Here is a 19,562-nt window from a genome sequence, read left to right as displayed (position 1 = left end):
CAAAGCATAGACTTTCAGAACTGAGAAAAAAAACTTACAAAGCCAAAGTCTCTCCTATCAGCTGGTCCCTCACAGCCTGTTAATGTAATAAAATAGTTAAACCCTTTAGCATCAGATTAGGGACCAAGTTGAAAATCTTTCCTTTTGGCCTAACAAAATATTTATTAACTTTTCTTTTTGATACTCTGACATCCTTAAAATCGAAGTTCCTTTTAAAGGTGAAATTAAGTCAACAGTAAAGAACTGTGGGGAGGCACTAAAAGTATATATCAAGCTTAAAAGTCTCTGCCGTCAAAGAATTTATAAGTAAATGAGGGGCAGGGTAAGCAGCCAAAGAAATAAGCCTACTGGGGCGGCCCAGGTTGAGCCACCCACAGAGTTCTAGGGGGCAGGAGGGAACTTCGTGGAAAGGCACTAAGATGGATTTTGAGGACAAGACAATGGGGATGCCTGGTTTGCCTGGCAAATCAGTTTCTAGCACTTCAGGGATCCGGAGGGAAGGAAGGCTGTCAGAAGGAGATTAAATGTAGAAAGGTCAGATGGGGTCAGAAGCGGAGAAACTTAAATAGCACGCTAAGTTCACAGCGTAAATGGTGGACAATGGGGAGAAAGCACTCTTGGGTTTTTTGATTTTTTTTTTGTTGTTGAGCATGGAGACTGCATGATTAGTGTTCGGTTGTACATTACTTAACACTCTAGCAAAACACTTTAAAATGGCTTACAAGGAGGACAAGAACCAAAGGCAGGTGATTTCTGGTTAAAGCAGGTGTCTTTAAAAGACTTCCCTCCTCAAGGATTTCTACAATACTATGAAAGACAAATTTTAGTTTTGTTTATTTTTTTTAAAAGACAAAACTTAAGTATCTACAGTGAGCCTTCAAAAGCTAAAACAGCACAAAATAGCCAGATTTTAACCAAGACTACTACATGTTCCTGACTGAATCTTCAGTGTTTAAAACAGTTTTGTTTATCTACTCCAAAACAATCAAATTAACCAGCAAAACAATCAAATTAACCAGCAAAACAATCAATAGGAAAGTCATCAAAAAAAAAAAAAAAAAGATTGCCAACTTTGTGTTGGGTATTGAGATTTCTGAGTAATAATCCCTCAGGTTTGACTAGAGAGATGAGTAGAACTGGGAGGGGATGTGGAGGGAACGTGGAGGGAGGGGCCCGGGAAGAATGTTCTCTGTGTGCTGAGAACACAAGCAAGCTCCCCGCAAGTGTCCAGACTGTTTCAAGAAGTACAGTACATCTTTACTATTCCCAAGCAATGCTCAAAAAGAAGAGTATTATCTTGAATACTTCAAAACAATTTCAATCTGCCCTAAGAAAACCAAAAATAGATTGTCACTGACACCTGGAATCAAATTTTTCAATTTGCCTTCTTCCCACTGGCAAATAATCAAGACTGCTCTCATAGTCTTTGAATCTTTGTATTTGGGGATTATTTCTATATGGTAATAGCATTTGAGTTTCATTTGGAAACAAAAATAAGAGTTGAAATGAGATAGGTACATTTACTCCAGAATTTGAGAAACTGTGATCATTGCATCCTCTAAAGAATGAAAAATTGATTTGACTAAAAATAAAACTACCGTATGACCCAGCAATTGCCATCCTGGGTATATGTCCAAAGAAAATGAAAACACTAATTTAAAAAGATATGTTAACCTCAATGTGTACAGCAGCCTTATTTACAACAGCCAAAATATGGAAGCAACCCAAGTGTCTATCGACAGATGAATGGACACAGAAGATGTAGTACATATATACAATGGAATACCATTCAGCAATAAAAAAGAATGAAGTTCTGCCCTTTGCAGCAACATGGATGGACTTGGAGGGCATTGTGCTAAGTGAGATAAATCCGATGGAAAAAGACAAATACAGTATGATATCACTTGTATGTGGGATCTGAAAAGTACAACAAATGAAGAAATATAACTAAAAAGAAGTAGATTTACGAGCCCAAACTGCTCGTGAGACCAAAACTCACTAGTGGTCACCAGTGAGGAGGAGGGGGAGACAACATACAGGTGAGAGAGTGGGAGGTACAAGCTAGTGGTTGTAAGACAGGCTCAGGGATGTATTGTACAACAAAGGGAATGTAGCCGATGTTTTATAGTAACTGTAAATGGAAAGTAACCTTTAAAAATCTTATAAAGATAAAACGTTAAATTGGTTTGACTTAAGGAGGTATTAACATTGTACTGAACCTGGAGGACACTCAGTAAGTAGGAACAAAATGAATCCAGAACAAGATCTGAAAGCTTGCAATCAACAACTGCAAACACATGTATCTGTAAGGCTGGGGTTGGGTGGGGCAGGGGTTAAAAAATATGACACTCTGTCACCCAGTTCACCAAAACCAAGAATAGGAACTTGCCCACAAATCAATACCAAAAGATGATACAAAATTAAGGTAAGAGCCACATTAGTTTAAGATCAAAATAATCAAGAGAAAGAAGGTACAAATCCTATGTAAAATGAACCAAGCTAACTAATCTTGCTTGGCAAACAGACACATAGCTCTGAATCTGAGCCAAAATAACGGCTCCTGGCAATCTACCAAAGTCGAATTCATTAGTCTGGCATCATAAAATGATTTGTCTGTCGAATTTACAATTCTAGTGTCTCTGGATTGAGCTACCCACTGGGCACCCCCGGCAGTTGCCCAGCAGAATACATCTGAACTATCATTACTGTCAAAACATGCACATTTGACAAACACTAGAGAAAAATGACACTCGTTTCTTAGAGCAATATTAGTTAACAGCCACAAAGTACTGCTATAAAGGAATTATCAAGTCTAGACCTATAATAATTAATGAAGAATTAATAACCTTCTCTGTTGTGTTAACCTGCAAGCTGCTCCTTAGTGTTCAACAGACACAGGTCAAACTGTCATTTAATTTATTGGAGGCCACAAAGGTGAGTCAAAAGCAGAGGTCTTGACAAACTGAGCAAACATGGGCCACAGGTGAGGTTTTCTCTGAACTTTAACCTCCAATGCCAGGATGCTGGGGTGCTCAGAGATGCTTCTCCAATGTGCTCTGCTCCTTATGGGTTAAACTCCATCCCCAATTTTAAGCTCATCAGAGAAGTCTCCCAGACATGGAGCATTTTCAGGATAGAGTTGTAATAATATGCATCTGAATAATACCTGAAATTTTTCTAGCCAGAGTCTAGAATCAGGAAGGAAGTGAAGTCGCTCAGTCGTGTCCGTCTCTTTGTGACCCCACGGACTGTAGTCTGTCAGCTTCCTCTGTCCATGGGATTTTGCAGGCAAGAATCCTAGAGTGAGTTGCCATTTCCTTCACCAGGGAATGTTCCCAACCTAAGGACTGAACCTGGGTCTCCCGCAGTGCAGGCAGATTCTTTACCGTCTGAGCTACCAGGGAAGCCCAGAATCAGGAAAGAATTTACAAATTTTGCTTGAGCTGAGTAAGGTCAGAAAGGGAAATAGTTCATGACATCCAAAAGTTGAATGCACAGACAGGCTACGTAATTCCCACCTAAGTGTTACTCGCTCAGTCGTGTCCAACTCTTTGCAATCCCATGGACTGTAGCCCACCAGGCTCCTCTGTGTATGGAATTTCCCAGGCAAGAACACTGGAGTGGGTTGCCATTTCCTCCTCCAGGGGATCTTCCCAGATCAGGAATAAAACCCATATCTTCTGCATTGGCAGGTTGGTTCTTTACCACTGAGCCAACTAGTCTCCTTCTGATACCTCCCTAGGTGCAAAACCCATTATCATTAAAATCCTAATAGTTTTGGTCACTTCATGTTTAGTAAATAGAGAAACTGGAGAAAGCTCAAAGAAGAGAAACAAAAATGACCCATCAGTATAAAAGTGGCCCGTTAAACCAGAAAAAGAGACAGCAAAGTTGGTAACAACTATTTGACGCCACTCAACTTTCAGCTTACTTCTTTAGGTGCTTTTATCATCCCTTTCCATCTCCTTTCTCCCATCCACATACAGATGGAGTGCAGTGTAAGACATTTAATGATTTGTGAATGAATAAATTAAATTGATACCTCCTGATTTCCCGCTTCACTGCAAGCACACAAGGGTGCGGTGGCCTGTGGCCCAAAACCGAACGATAGAAATGATAAAAGAAACACACACACGTACCTTTTCTGTGTCCCCAAGTGTCATTCAACGAAATACACAAAGAACTCTATGAAAACTCACCCTGTGGAGAAACTTGCTTCACTAAGGTTGTATTCAGTAAATTATTTTCTTCCTCCAAGAGCTAAGTGACTTTCAAATACAAAACCTTTTATAAGAATCCTCACATCCTTATAGAAAGATGTTCCCATGCTTTAAAATTTACTGCCTCCTTCCCCTGAAATACCTCACTGACAGATAAATTTTTAAGATTTTAGTTGCAGAGACACCACGTATGATGCCTAGGCCCCAAACCCTGTACTCTAAGAACTGCACCTCTTACAGGCCCTGGTAACCTGTATTTGTTATGTATGATTCCACATGCCCCCGCCAAACATCCGCACCCAAGGCTGATGGATCCTCTGAGCCACAATGAGACCATAGTATTTTTTCTCAGGAAATGAAAAGGGTTCCTAGAATGTTAGTCATGTCTCTGTTGAAATCAAACTGGGGCTGAAATGAGCATTGTCAGGTAGCCATCTTGAGCCAACTGCATAGGAAATCAGTAAAAGCTGGATGGAAGGTAGAGACGGCAAGAAATAGCATGCAAGCAGAGAAGCAAATACGAAGGCCCTAGAGTGCCAGAAACACGAACTAACGCACCTGCTTTCAGGTATGTTAAGGACTTTCTGGTTCTCAGTTCATGGCTCCAGGCTTCTGTGAACCCCAACCGCATTTCCTGCACTTGGGTCCTGAGATTCTATTCTTTGAAATTCATTATCCCAGGTTTGCTTAAGGCCATTTGCAACCATGATGAGCTCCATCAAGTCATGAATATTCCTGACATCACAGAAGGAAGGGCCAAAACTGTCACTACTCTAGCAGTGAAGGAACAAACCCAGCATTTGTTATATATTTTTCGTTATCCACAACTTATGGCTGTTTCATCATTTCTCTGTACAGTTTCCAGGGGAGGACTGACCTGTTGATTCATAATACAAATCCCATAACCCCATCATCCAGAGCTACTCCAGTCGGGGACCCTAACAACCAGCTTTGTTAATAAATGCATTTCCTGCAAATAACAGTAGGAAAACATTAGCACGGCATTCCATTCTCTTCTTCAAATGTACTTAACGGACCCACTTCAATATTTGAGTTTTTTTTCTTTTTTAAGTTGGAGAATTGATCAAATGTAAGCCAGAGGGTCCTACAACTCAAAAGTACAAGTGAATGTAAGCTCTAGTGGGGCAGGCAAGATGCCTGTCCACTTTTGTCTCCCTACCCCAGCAAAATTCCCCATGCTGAGGGAATGAAAGGAGGGCATGTAGGCTGTTAGGAGCCTAAGAGTCAAAAGTAAACTCTAGGCTCAAACAGAAGTGGGTCAGAATCCCAAATCTCCTCTTTAACATTTATGAAGGCTCAGAATTCTGCTAAGAATTTTATGTTCATTATCTTATTTCATGCTTCTTCACCAATCCCCCTACCTCTCAAGCTGTAAGGTAGTATCTTTCACTTTACACTTGGTAAAACTGAAACTTACCTACAGCTACAAGGTTAGTCAAGGTTAAGTTCAAATCCCTAACCCCTGTGACAAACTGCATTCACTGCTGACTTCATCACCTTGGGCAGATGATTTAATCACTCAGTTTGCCAAAGATTATGGTTCTGAAGACTAAGTCAGACAGATAGTGTCTGAAGAGTGCTTAGTACAGTGCCAGATGGAACCAACTGCTCATTAAAAGGTAGCTATTATTATTAGAGTTATTAACTAGTGAGTCTACAGTGAGATACTTCAAACAGAAGGACTTTGGGTTCTATAAACTACAGGCCGTCTGGAAAACAGCCACATCCAACATCTAGGCAGCTAAAGCAAGAGAAGCAAATTAGAACCAATATTTATCTTGGATGTGGTCAGAATTATCCAAAAGGGAGTAACAGATAAGAAATCTTTTCATAGCCTGAAAGCAATGATAGTACTTGAAGTTAGGGGGCACCATACTGCTGTGTATTGTGGAATCGTCTTCCCTGCAGAGTCTTCAGCACCCCTGGGTTTTTTCTAACAAAGCGGAGGTAGATAAATTTTGATCAGTAACAACTTTTGTGGCAGGGAGGGGAAAGAACCCTTCAATATTTCTTTCCATACGCTTCTACAATTTCAATTTTAGGACTAGCATATATTCCTATTCTATTCCCAATACTTCTAGTAATTCTTTCATCGAGATAAAAAGCATTATTACATTGTTCAATGACCTTTAAAAGTTCAGGGGAAAAAGTGCTTAATCAGGATTGATTAAGCAAAACACAAATAAATTTCAAGTACCTAAAAAACAACTGGTCTAAAATACATAAATGTATCTATTGGCACTTGAAAATGGGTGATGGGAGCTCATTACACTAGCCTCTCTACACATATATGTTTGAAAATGTCTGTAATAAAAAGTTACAAATAAATGTTTAAAATAAATGTATAAATTCTTCCTTTTAAAAATTTAATTTTTACTGAAAACCTGCTTTGAGGATGGAGCAGGAAACTGGGTCTGTATCACTACCCAGGGAAGCAGTAGAGTAAGGCATTCAGTTGAGGGAAGAGAAATAAATAAAGTTAAATTAAGGTAGAACTACTATAAATCATGTAAAAATGAAATGTGTTTCTACAATGCTTCAATAATGAACTTCAGGTAAGAGAATGAGGGGCCACAAGACATTACTAAGGAGACTTCTTTATACAAACAAACTTTTTTTTTTTTTAGTATAATAATGGTTTGCTCAAGCATGGTTTACATTTGGTTCTAGCTGGCCAGGGAATGAATATCCCAGTTCAAAGGTGATTATTCTAAAGAGCAGAAATAAAGAGCTTTGTGCCAAACAGCTAAAGGAAAGCTGAAAATCAAAGTATGGATAGAGGTCTCTTCATTGGCCAAAAGATGAATTTTCTCTTTTCAATTCAGTCACCTTCTGAAAGGGTTAACTGAAGTTTTGTTATACCCAGATGATAATCCATAATTGAAGAATCATATCGAGAGATCTTTTTTGTTTCCCTTACTCAGAGGTACACAATGCTTTTCATTCAATTTGTGGAGTTAAATTCTAGCTTAAAACCCTACAACTGTCTGTTAAGTCAAATCTACAATAAAAACAAAAAATTTAACTTTTAAATATGTTAGTGACCTCTTTCTATCAATTAATTCTGATCTCTTGCTGAGCAAATTCCATTTCTATAATGCTGGGAGTGAATTTCATAACAACAAAATTTGAAAGAAACTTTGAAAACCTGAAGAGAAGCCATCTGCTGTTTCAGGTTGAAGCCACAAGCACCTCTACAGAACAGAGGCTAGCCAGACCCCTCCCCCATCCGAAAGGCACAGTCATTTCCAAAACAAGTGTGGAAACAAAACTAATCAAGACAAACAGTTCTCTAGTCCATCACCAAAATGATGGGACAGGAGTAAAGAGACACTTTACCATAAATGTTCTGCAGAGACCAGCTAACTGAGCTTTCCCTCAATCAAAGGTTAGAAAGCAGCATTTCCTTCTAAGATTTACTTTATTTGCATTCTATTAAAAATAGTGTTTTCAGATAGTCTAACCATGTCCTGCTGGCTGGAAAGGTAACTGCAATCTCTCCCCGGTTCTGCTTGATCATTCCAACCCCTTCCTTTCTATGCACTTTCAGTCTTCACCATTTGTCCTTTATAAAAAGTGTTCCTTTCAGCTTATGGGACAAATGAGACAACGGTGTGTTTTATTAATATCGCAGGAGCAATCTTAAACTGAAGAATACTACACGCAGAGTCACAGAGTGGTACATAGGCGAATGCTCACCTTCCTTCTCACACTAGTATGTTATGCCTCACTGTGTTAAAGTAAAACTTCTCTACAGCTCTAAGTGCCCCTTGACGGGGTCTACAATAAAAGGAGTATAAATCACTCTCAGAACTACCCTGGAAAACTGGCTGGATTATCATTTGCAGAAAACAGTTGAGTAGCTGGACTATCCCAGCATAACGTACATGCACCAACATCGTGGTACTCCACGTTCCCACAGTTCTGCCAATCTACCTGTTAACGTTTCCAAGAAAAATTACCACCTAAGGAGTGACTGCTGGGATGTGAACAAAAACATGGTTTCTTTCCAGAGGTACTTCACTACCCTCTCCTGATCACTCAACTGGTTGTTTGAATGGATTTCCCCAGTAATTGACAGGAAGGGTAAGTGGTAGCTGGGGCTCAGCACCAGGAGAGAATTTTCACATCAACTGGATGATCAAACAATGCCAACAAGCCAAGGGCAGCACTCAAAAGTGAGGATGAGCCTTACTCTTTCACAGATCAAATTCTCCTCACACCTGCCAGACTCCACAAACCAAATGCCACACTGTGAAATCACACTGTCTCTAGAATTCTCTAAACGCGCTTTTGTTGTAATCCCCTCTGAACACAATGAAGGTCTGAAGGGCACTATGAAGTGACTTGAAAGCAGACATTTAAGATCATGAGTTCAATCATACATAAGGTTTCTAATAACCCATGGAAACGTGAGGGGCGGGGGTAGGGGGCAGGCGGACTTCTTGCTTGTTTAAAAACTAAGTTCGATTGCAGCCCTGCCCAGGCGACACACAACGGACTCCGAACGTCCCCGGTCTCCTCGGGCTGCAGCAGCGGCCGGGCGCCCGCGCACGTCCTACCTTGGACCTTTCCTTTACGTAGTATTTGCCCAGCCGACTCCCGCAGTACAAGACCAGCCTATCGATGAGGGACAGGAGGTAATTGATGGCCTCACAGCCTTCCTCGTTGCCCCCGATCCACGTGATCTGATCACCCCGCAGGTGCCGCTTGGAGACGCCGGCGCGGGGCCCGGCCAGCTGGCCGTCCCGCAGGGCCCCGTTGCAGTGCAGCTGCTTCACGCGCTCCAGGACGCAGTCGCCCACCACCTCGCCCAGGAAGTTATCCAGGTAGCAGAAGCCGACCTCGTGCAGACAGGGCACGATGTACTCCAGGGCGATTTTCTCTAGATCCAGCCTCATGATATGTCCTAAGGGCATCCCGCCCGCAAAGCCGAGCTTGGGGACCCCCAGCGTGCAGAGAGAGACCTGCGTGTGCGCTCAGCCGAGACGCGGGGAGCGTGGCCCGGAGTTCAGCTACCTGCGGCGGCCACGGTCCCCAAGCCACCGCGGCGCCAGGGAAAGGGGAAAGTTGCCCGCAACTCTGGGGAGGAGGGATCCCGTTTAGAGACCAGCGGAAGTTGTGCGGAGCTCCGCGACTCAGCGCCAGACTGGCTCAGTGAAGAGTCGGAGGGCCCCTTTTAGAAACGTGGAGCCACCACTGGTGCGGCGGCGGCGGCCCCAGGCGGGGAGAAGCTGAGGTCCAGCCCCTGAGCAGGCCGACTCCGAGCGTCACGGGCCCCGCCCAGGCTCCGCCCCGGGACCGCCCCCGGGACAGCCTTTCTCCCCAGTCCATCACCCTGCCGGGATCACCCCTCGCTCTAGGAGCCGGGCACCTCGCTCGTTTGGGACCAGGAGAGGAGCTGGAGAACAGACGGCATTGTAAGAATGCTACCGATTTGCCCAGTTTTGCTTAAAATCCCATAACAAACTTGAAAACCTGGATCCCAACTCTGAAAATGTAAATAGGATTAACAGCAGTTTGCTGCCACATTCTAGACCGGTCACTTCCTAGACTTTTGCATAAAATAACAAACCCAGAAACAAATATTTTAGCAATGATCTCGTTCTAGCTTCTTGGCACTTTATTCTCCTTTCCTCAGCTGTGTGACCCAGGCCGGGAGGTTCAAGACTTTGAGAGACTGGGAGGAATCCAATTTTAATTAAAATTAACAAGCATCTCCCAGACTGCTACTATGTTCAAGGCCCCAGTGCTCAATGAAGGGAGGGTGTGAACAATGAAGAAATACTGGGTCATATTTTATACTGAAAATATTGTATTTTGCTTTGCTGAATGTTTTGATCAATGTATCTTTCAAGCTTCTTACTAAAATACGATGTTCTGAAAGTCTGCCTTCAAAATTCACCACATGCTCATTTATGTAACAGCCAACATAGGTATGTCCTTTAAGACTTTTTAGTTATCCAAGGGTAAGCTGATTACTTCGGAGAAGGCAATGGCACCCCACTCCAGTACTCTTGCCTGGAAAATCCCATGGACAGAGGAGCCTGGTGGGCTGCAGTCCATGGGATCGCTAAGAGTCAGACGCGACTGAGCGACTTCACTTTCACTTTTCACTTTCATGCATTGGAGAAGGAAATGGCAACCCGCTCCAGTGTTCTTGCCTGGAGAATCCCAGGGACAGAGGAGCCTGGTGGGAGGCCATCTATGGGGTGAAGCGACTTAGCAGCAGCAGCAGCAGCAAGCTGATTACTTAATGGATTTTTAAAATTCTCTTTCCTACTGAACATCAGAGAACAGACTCAAGAGGAAAAAATTCATAAATTGCATGCAAAGCCATTTCTATATTTTAAATTTTACATCAGTTTGCACTTGGGTTCTTCATTTAAATTGAACAAAAGAATGTACAGTTCTCACATTAAGTTGCAAGTTACAATACATTTGTTGTTGTTGTTTAGTCACTAAGTCACATCCGACTCTGCAGCCCCGTGGACTGTAGCCTGCCAGGCTCCTCTGTCCATGGGATTTCCCAGGAAAGAACACTGGAGTGGATTGCCATTTCCTTCTCCAGGGTATCTTCCCAATCTAGGAATCAAGCAACACCCCACCCTCCCTTACCACTGAGCCACCAGGGAAGTCCTACCATACCTGTAAAACCTGTACATTCTTCTTCTCTCTCTTTTTTTTTCTTTCCGCAAATGTTAACTGCATTTTTATCTTTTATTCAGTTTATTTAAACTGAAAAGGAAAAAACAATTCACTCATAAAAATAAAAGTACAATGAACATTTGTGAAAAGAAAAAAAAAAGTGTACAGGTTTTACAGGTATTGTTTATTTTGTATACAATCTCATATAGATTTTACACTTTTATTCTCCTGCCCACAACCCTCTCTTTTCTTCTTCTGAGAGGAGAAATGGAGTGAAGTGTGGGCCAGGAACAAAGAGCAGATTAGGAAAGGAATGCTGCTGCTACTGATGCAAAGGAACAGACAGAAATACGTGGTCAGGTAAGAACTGAAGAATGTTCAAGAGGAGCAGTCGGTGAGAACCCCAGTGAAACTCCTACTTATACAGGGAGGAGGATCTTTGCCAGGGCAGCACTAAGCTGGCACTGTTGGTATGACCTTCCAGCAGGAGGTGCACCAACTGAGGTAATGGCTTGATTGGCCAGCCTCAAAGAGCTGCTGTCTAAATTCCCACAGCAGCTCCTGGATGACAAGAGCCCATCATTCTTGGACCTCCTAGCACATAGTAGGGGCCTAACAAGTAGGTATTGGGAAACTGGTGTCTCACCCTGAGCCATGGCAACCTCCACGTGGGCTTTGGGCAAGTCTGGGCTGGTTAGAAACTGGCCCTATTTGCATGAAGAACAAAGATGCCTCCCCAGAGAGAAATCACTAGGAGAGTATCAGGCAGAGCAGCCTGGCCCAGAGCAAAACCCCAGGGGCCAGTGAAGGAAGGGGCAGTTAGGCATTCTGCAGGATACTTGTCTCCTGGCTTTGCCTCTCTATCCAGCCATGGAGGACGTTCAGTTCTGGGAGCAGGAGACCTAAAGAGAAACCTGGGGCTGCTCATTTGCAGCAGGGACTAACATGAAGGGAAGGCCCTTTCCTCCTGTGTGCTTAAACCCTGCCTAACCAGGATACCTGGGGCCCTCCAGTGAGCTCCTTCAGGGGCATTATGGATAACAAGTGATCAAGAGAAGAGTGGTCTGAGGCTGCCTGAACATGGGCCCTGGTAAGCAGTGGCTGGAGGTTTTCTGCAGCTTTGGGGATTGTTGTAGCCTCAGAAGTAGGTATATTTGAATTTGAAGCATGATGAGGGGGATGGGGAGGGGAATGACAGATTTGGTAGCTGGCTGAAAATTTGCTACCTGAAATTTCTTTTAAGATATACCTGACACTTCTAGGAATAATTTGGGAATTTACAGAGGATCAGAAGTCCGCAGTGGAAGGTAGAGGACATGTGGTCAGTGAAATACAGAAAAATACATCCGTACCTCCCAGATTCAACTTGTTGACCTGGGGCTTTAAATCCCGGCACTGGTTAAGTTCAGCTTGCTATTCAAATCGTATTTCTATAATTTTAGAATAAATTTGTAACTAGTCCAGCTGCAACCAAAACAGCCCATGAGCAAGTTCTAGTGACTAAAATCTTTAAGTTGTTCTAGATCACTTTGGTTGCAAAGCATAGGCAGTTTAGAAAGGTATTCAATCCCTTGCCCCCATTCCTACTTGGCAAGGGCACCTATCAATCAATCAAAGGCCTCCTAATCAACTTGGGGCTGCCGGCACTGCATTTGGCAGAGGAGCCTGAGATACTGTGACTGGCAAAAAGCACAGTGTGTGATTACAACGAGGGGTGGAGACAGGCTGGAGCCGTGCACGGGCTCAGAGGAGTCTGAACATCAGAGTGGCAAACACCAAGATAATGGCTAAAGTGCATTTGTTTTACTTATTTGTCCATTAATTTGTGTCATTATCATAAATATTAAAATACTTTTCCTATTAATAACTAAAACAAATTAATTTCCCTATAATTTAATTTCAACAATGTGGTCTTCCAGTATATATTTGCAGTACAGAGGCAGGTATTTTTCAAGCATGTAGATGAGAGAGGGTAAAAGAAGGAAGTTGAATTTCTTGGCTTTGGAATTTGAACTGGAAGGGATCCGAATGGTCCAACTTCATTTTCCAACCAAAGTGGAAACCAGGGTTCAGCGGGCCTGGACATTAAGGGACTCTCCTAAGGAAGGAATCTCTGGTCAGTGGAAGAGGAAGCCTGGAATGTTTCTGTGCTCTCAACTACAAGAGAGCACTCTCTCCTATTTTATTTATGTATGTATGTGGGATTTGTTTTTTTTTTTGCAGAGGAGAGGGGATTAGGTAAAATTCACCAAAAATAGTGTACAATTCATTGGCATTTAGTATATTTACAATATTATGCAATCACCACCTCTCTAATTCCAAAACACTTTCAGCACTCCAAAAGAAAACCTTGTATCCATTAAGCAATTACTCCCTGATTTCCTAGTGCCTGACAACCACCAATCTGCTTTCAGAATTTCTATGAATTCACCTTTTCTGGATATTCCCTACAAGTGGAATCACAAGATATGTGACCTTGTATGTCTGGCTGCTTTCACTTAATATGTTTTCCAAATCCATCTATGTTGTACCATGGATCATGTATGAATATATAATAGTTATCTATCATAAACTGATGGGCATTGGGGTTGTTTTCACCTTTTGGTTATTGTGAGCAACGCTGTTATAAACATGTGTGTGTAAGTATCTGAGTACTTGCTTTTTTTTGGAGTGGAATTGCTGGGTCAGATGGGGCTTTCCTGGACAGTAAAGAATCTGCCTGCAGAAGACCTGGGTTCCATCCCTGAGTTAGGAAGATTTCCTGGAGAAGAGGATGGTTACCCATTCTAGTATTCTTGCCAGGAGAATCCCATGGACAGAGGAGTCTGGCAGGCTACAGTCCAAGGGGTGGCAAAGAATTGGATATGACTGAGCGACTAACACTTTTTTCCCCCACTGTCATGGTAATTCTACATTTAACTGTTTTGTGGAGCTGCCATACTGTTTTTCACAGCAGCTGTGCCATTTTACATTTCTGCTGATACTTTGGGAGGGTTCCATCACATCTTTTTTTATTTCTGATGAAAACCATCTACATTTCTTTCACTCCTTCAATGTCTTACTGTGCCAGAGTTTCCCTCCCTCCAAGATGGTATCTGAATATTCTTTTCGGTGTTTTGCCATGCCATATCATCAAGAGGTTTATCTTGATTAAACTGAATGGATTTAATGTGGGCAAGGATGATTTTATTTATTGATTTTTCAAACAAACACTTTTTAACACCATACTCCAGGCTGCTGCTGCTACTGCTGCTAAGTCGCTTCAGTCGTGTCCAACTCTGTGCAACCCCGTGGACTGCAGCCTACCAGGCTCCTCCATCCATGGAACCTTCCCGGCAAGAGTACTGGAGTGGGTTGCCATTGCCTTCTCCGTCCAGTTGCCAACTCAGCCAGGCACTGTACCAAAAGTGTTACAAATATTATTTCTATCAATTCTTCTAACACTGCCAAGGAATTATTATGTTTGCCACTGTGAGGATGACAAAAATGAGGCACAGAGAGGCTAAGGAGCTTGTCCAAGACCACACAATGAGATATATAACAATGCCAGACAAAACCTAAGTGATTCCAAATGTGATAAGATCAGGGGTGGGGCTGGGGGTGGTTATTTTGAGCCACTTGCTTGACATAGCAATGTTTTTGTCCTTTGTTGTTCAGTTGCTAAGTCATGTCCAACTCTTTCATGACCCCTTGGACTGTAGCACGCCAGGCTCCTCTGTAAGTACTCTTTTTTGTTGTAACTCTTAATTATAGCATTTTCACTTGCAATGACAATTTTAACTCTTGGTTTCCTTACTGATACTTGGTGTAGAGGAAGATAAGCAAAAATCTTACCTTGAATTATTTAGCCAACTACATTGAGAGGAATCTTCCAAGCTACAAATTAGGCTTTGCTCCTCGCATGAGTGCTAAGTCACTTTAGTCGTGTCCAAATCTGTGCAACCCTATGGAATGCAGCCTGCCAGGCTCCTCTGTCCATGGGATTCTCCAGATAAGATGCTGGAGTCGGTTGCCTTGCCCTCCTCCAGGGGGTCTTCCCGACTCAGGGATCGAACCTATCAAACCTGCATTGGCAGGTGGGTTCTTTCCAACTAGCACCACCTGGGAAGTCCTTGTTCCATTCCATTTATAGCCCAGGGTTTCCAAGAATCCCATATAAATTCAGTGATGTACAGTCTGCTGAGAGTAGTGATGGGAAATGAGCCACACCTCAGTCCACTGCATTGTGTGACTCGCCCCTCAGGACACAGAATGTACATTTCATTTAAATGGAGCTGGTGAAATAAGAAGAGAGCGCCTGAAGGGAACATGTGCTTGAACTCACTGCTCTGAATTGGGTTGAGAAAGAGATGCATCTGATTATGTCCCATTCCCTGTGGAGTCCAGCCATCCTACTCCTTTCCAGGTCTAAGGGGATGGCAAAGAAAGCAACTTTCTATATTGGTTCTTAATAATTTTTATGCATATGGACAAGTTTAAGCCTCTCTCATTTGCTCTTTGATAATTCTGCTGTGTGCAGGTTCTGGGAAGTGCAATGTATTTGGAATATTCATTAATATTTTCCAATTCAACTCTTGTTTAAGTTAAAAATGTCTAAAAAGCATTTGCTCTGGCTAAAAACATGGCATCAATCATAAAAATACAGCGGTGTGAAATTTATATTAGCATGGAATATTTTAAAGAATTTAACTTTACTTAATTTTATAAAGCTTTTCCAAAGGTTCTTCCATTCATTAGAATTTCACATTGTAATGTGTTGTATTTAAAATAAACCTATTTTAGAATGGGCTTCCCTGGGGGCTCAGAGGTAAAGATCTGCCTGCCAATGCAAGAGACATGTGTTCGATCCCTCAGTCAGGAAGATCCCTGGAGAAGGGAAGGTCAACCCACTCCAGTATTCTTGCCTGGAGGATTTCATGGACAGAGGAGCCTGGCGGGCTACAGTCAATGGGGCCACATAGAGAATAGTTTTCGATTCACAGGCAAGTTGTGAAGATTTACACACAGTTCCCATAGGCTCACACCCAGTTTCCCCACTGACATCAGATAGTAGTATGGTACCTTTGTCAAAATTTATGATCTATATTGAGACATTGTTATTAACCAAAGTCCTTTTCATGTTCAGATTGCTTCTGTTTTTACCGCATGGCCGTTTTCTTCTCCAGGATGCTGCTGAAATTATACAGTAGTCGAAACTAGTTCAGAGTGACTTCAGGAAAGTATATATGCCAGATTTATCTTCTCAGTTCTTTAGCACCTGCAGAAACTTCCAGTTTCCCCAGGGTAGGAAGGAATGGTACCTACAGAAGATGGCTTCCTCCCATCTTGGGCTGGCCCACTGTTGAGCCCATTGCAGTGGCTGAGGCTTGGTGGCACAATCAGGAGGCCTCCCTGTACAGCCAGGAGTCTGGGGGTTCAGGAGGCTAATCCCCTGCCCTGTTCTGACCTGGCAGTGGGAGGAGGGAGCATTAAAAGGCTCAATGTCCTGGGGTTCCCTGGTAAAACATATTTACCCTCCCCAGCTTCAGAGGCGAAACTGATTGATCTAAGGCAGGTCTCAGACATAAGTAATCCACCAGAACCAGTGACAAACTTGTTAAAACACAAACTTTTGGCCCTCTAGAGTTTCAAATTCAGTAGGCATGAGTGAGGCCCATGAATCTGTGTCTCTGACAGGTCCCAGGATCTGTTTCTGCTAGTCGGTCGGGGTGAGGGTGTATGCGTCACACTTTGAGGCCCTTTCCTAAGCCAGTCAGTTCACGGCATTACCCTGATGACTGCTAGTCCAGGGGTGGGCAGGTGACCTAACCCAGTGGTTCTCTGCTCTGGCTGTCCATTAGAATCAGCTGGGAGCTTCCAAAAATGACCTCCAGCTGGGCCCCACCCCCGACTAATAAACATTTCTAGTGAAAAGGCCTAGGTATTGCAGTTTCAAAGAAAAAATAGTGAATAAATAATATATCATCATCATCAATTAATAAATAAATCACACAGCACTCTTGGTGATTTTAACTTGCGGCAGTACTGAGAACCACTGATCTGCTTGAAAGCAATTCATATTCCTTTCAGGGAATATGAAGGGAGGGATCTCATTTTCTTGCTGAACATGGGAAAGGAAACAGGCAGCTCCGTGGCCTCTGACAGCCATCTCGTCACCATGAAGGGAGCCAGGCTCAGGAGGAAGCCAACACAGAGGAAGGCAGAATACAGTGTGGAAAGAACTTGGGACCTTGGTGACATCCCAGAGCAGTTTATCTTACTATTCTGGGAGTCTGTCCTACCTCTGGACTTCCAGTTATTTGAGATAAGGCATTTCCTCATTTCTAAAGCCAACTTCAAGTCATGGTTTTCAGTTACTTGCTGTCAAAAAGATACCACCAGAGAAATGGTCACCTTGTAGCCATAATAAATAGTGCAGTTTTTTTTTTACTTACTTTAGGCCATGCTAGGCCTTCACTGGTGAATGGGCTTTTCTCTAGTGGTGCTGAGTGGGGGCTTCTCAGTTGCAGAGCACAGGCTCTAAGGCACTCGGGGTTCGGTAGTTGCAGCTCCTGGGTTGTGGAGCACAGACTCAGCCATTGCGGCACACAGGCTTAGTTGTTCTGTGGCATGTAGGATCTTCCCAGAGCTGGGATCGAATGTACTAGTTCCCTGACCAGGCACTGAACCTGGGCTCCCCGTGTAGGGAGTGTTGAGAGCGCTGAGTCTTAGCCACTGGGCCACTGGGGAAGTCCTAAAAAATATACATATTTTTAAAATATAGATTGTTTTTCCTACTTAAAACAAATCTTTAGTTCTTCCATGTGCTGGTCACTGGCTTGTTGGTATTAAGTACAGTCCCTGCCCTCCTGTGTGCTGGTCAGTTGGAGGTGGCTGGGATCTTGTAAATTGCATCTCCCAGACTCCCTTGCCAGCTGGCCCAGTTAAATGCTGCCAGTGGGAAACACTGGTGGGAAACCAGATGGAATGAGGGAAGGAGAGACCCTCCATTTTTAAAAAAGCTTCTGACAGTGGCTGCCAGTGGCCTTCAGTAGTTCCAGCAATAGCATCCCTGGTTGGGACAGCGGCCAGTGCCAGCAGCATCAGCAGCTTTCTGCTGTGTTAGGTGCCAGAAACTCCTGGGCTCTGAAAACATTGCCATCTCTCTGTTTCGTCTGCAGCCTTTGGAGTGGTCCAAGACTTCTCTCAGATGCTTGTCTCTAGGTTACCACATCTTCCCCTTTGGTTGCTCCACCCTTTCCACACTTCTGCAACTCATTCCTTAGGTTGAATTCCCTCCACATGAAATACCTAGAATGGTTTCTGTTTTCCCAGCTGGACAATGACTGATATGTGTAATCTCAGTTCCCACACTGGATTCACAACAACGCCTCTTAATTTGACTGCCAGGTTGTAACTCCAAATCCTCCTCTTCTCCCTGTCTTACCGCCACAACTGGTCCAGACTGCCATCATTTCCCAAGTGGATTACTGCAACAGCCTTCTCTTGGGGCTTCCACTTGCCACTTGCCCCACATCAATCCATTCTCTACCCAGAAGCTGGAGCAATTTTCCTTCCTAAATAAGGTGGCATCACTGCTTTGTAAAATCTCTGCACTTAAAATCCAAACTCATTAATGTGGCCCAGGAACCAGTTCACTGTTCCTCATCTTCTTCACCCACCATGATCCAGTCACACAACTGTTTTTGCTATTCCTGCAACAAGCCAAGCTCTCTTTGCTACCATAGTAATGCTGCAGTATCGTCACCTTGGAATACACTTTTCCCTACCCTCCAGAAAGGAAGCTTCTCATCGCTTCCTCCATGTTATTTCTTCCAAAAGGCCTTCTTTATCACCCAAACAAGAGGAGGCATCGCCCATCTCAGCTTCCTGTTTATTTCCTTTTTGGTGCCTATCAAAACTTGACTTTTTTTTTTTGGTTTGAATCTGTTTTACATCTATTCCTCCCAGGAGTCTGAGGGCAGGAATGGATTCACCACAGCAACCCGAAGTGACCAAAACAATGCCTGACACAAGTCAGATATTCACCATACCCTGAATGAATGCACTGCATACTTAACTGTTTCTATATTCATGCACAGAACTCAAGGAAATCTGATTTTCCCGATATATGTGGTTATACATTGAATATATATGTATATACATATATAGCCACATACATTTAAACCTAACTTCATTGCTTGATTTATGTGACTGGACTCTTTCCTGTCAGGCTGGTTTACTCCCCACCTTCCTCAAAATTTCTCCAAACTCCCCCAGCAGCAGCAGGTGTTTGACAACTGCCAAAAAAGAGACAAATTGAAAGTGAATACCCAGGCAATTTATAGAAGATAAGAAACTGTTCAGAGGCTTCTTGCCTCTAGAACACTGATAGGCTTTGAGAATGATCTGGGAATTCCCGGTGGCATATTGCCATCTTCCCATTAAACATGAGGTGACTAGCAGCTGTGTGGCATGTCACATCAGAGGCCAGAAGAGCCAGGGAGAGGAAACAACTCTGGAGTTAGGATGGCTGGTCCCAGCATCTGAGGGGTGCCTCAAGGGCCGAGGTAACTAGACTGATGAGGACAGGGAGATGGACGAGATGGATGGAGGCACCTAGACATCAGCTGCAGGGATCAGTCTTCAACTGATGGCGCAAGTGGTTCTGAAGTCATAAGGAGGAGTTAGGGT

The 19,562-nt window shown here is 43.2% G+C and overlaps 1 protein-coding gene and 1 long non-coding RNA gene across 2 annotated transcripts in view; one reads left to right on the top strand and one right to left on the bottom strand.

Moving 5' to 3' along the window:
* The window catches only part of EGLN3 (egl-9 family hypoxia inducible factor 3), a 29,526-nt gene extending 20,042 nt beyond the window's left edge, over positions 1 to 9,484 (bottom strand). The window contains exon 1 of the mRNA XM_040256780.1: positions 8,804 to 9,484. Within this exon, the coding sequence (XP_040112714.1) occupies positions 8,804 to 9,160 (357 nt within the window). The 5' untranslated portion in view covers positions 9,161 to 9,484. The remainder of the gene's footprint in view (positions 1 to 8,803) is intronic.
* A 2,185-nt stretch (positions 9,485 to 11,669) lies between these two features.
* LOC120875103 overlaps positions 11,670 to 19,562 on the top strand; it is a 40,461-nt gene continuing 32,568 nt past the window's right edge. Inside the window, exon 1 of the long non-coding RNA XR_005723815.1 lies at positions 11,670 to 11,979. This is a non-coding gene — a long non-coding RNA (uncharacterized LOC120875103). The remainder of the gene's footprint in view (positions 11,980 to 19,562) is intronic.

Source organism: Oryx dammah, unplaced genomic scaffold, assembly GCF_014754425.2.
Source record: "Oryx dammah isolate SB20612 unplaced genomic scaffold, SCBI_Odam_1.1 HiC_scaffold_16, whole genome shotgun sequence".
Classification (NCBI taxonomy): Eukaryota; Metazoa; Chordata; class Mammalia; order Artiodactyla; family Bovidae; genus Oryx; species Oryx dammah.
This window is presented reverse-complemented; position numbering and strand designations above follow the sequence as displayed.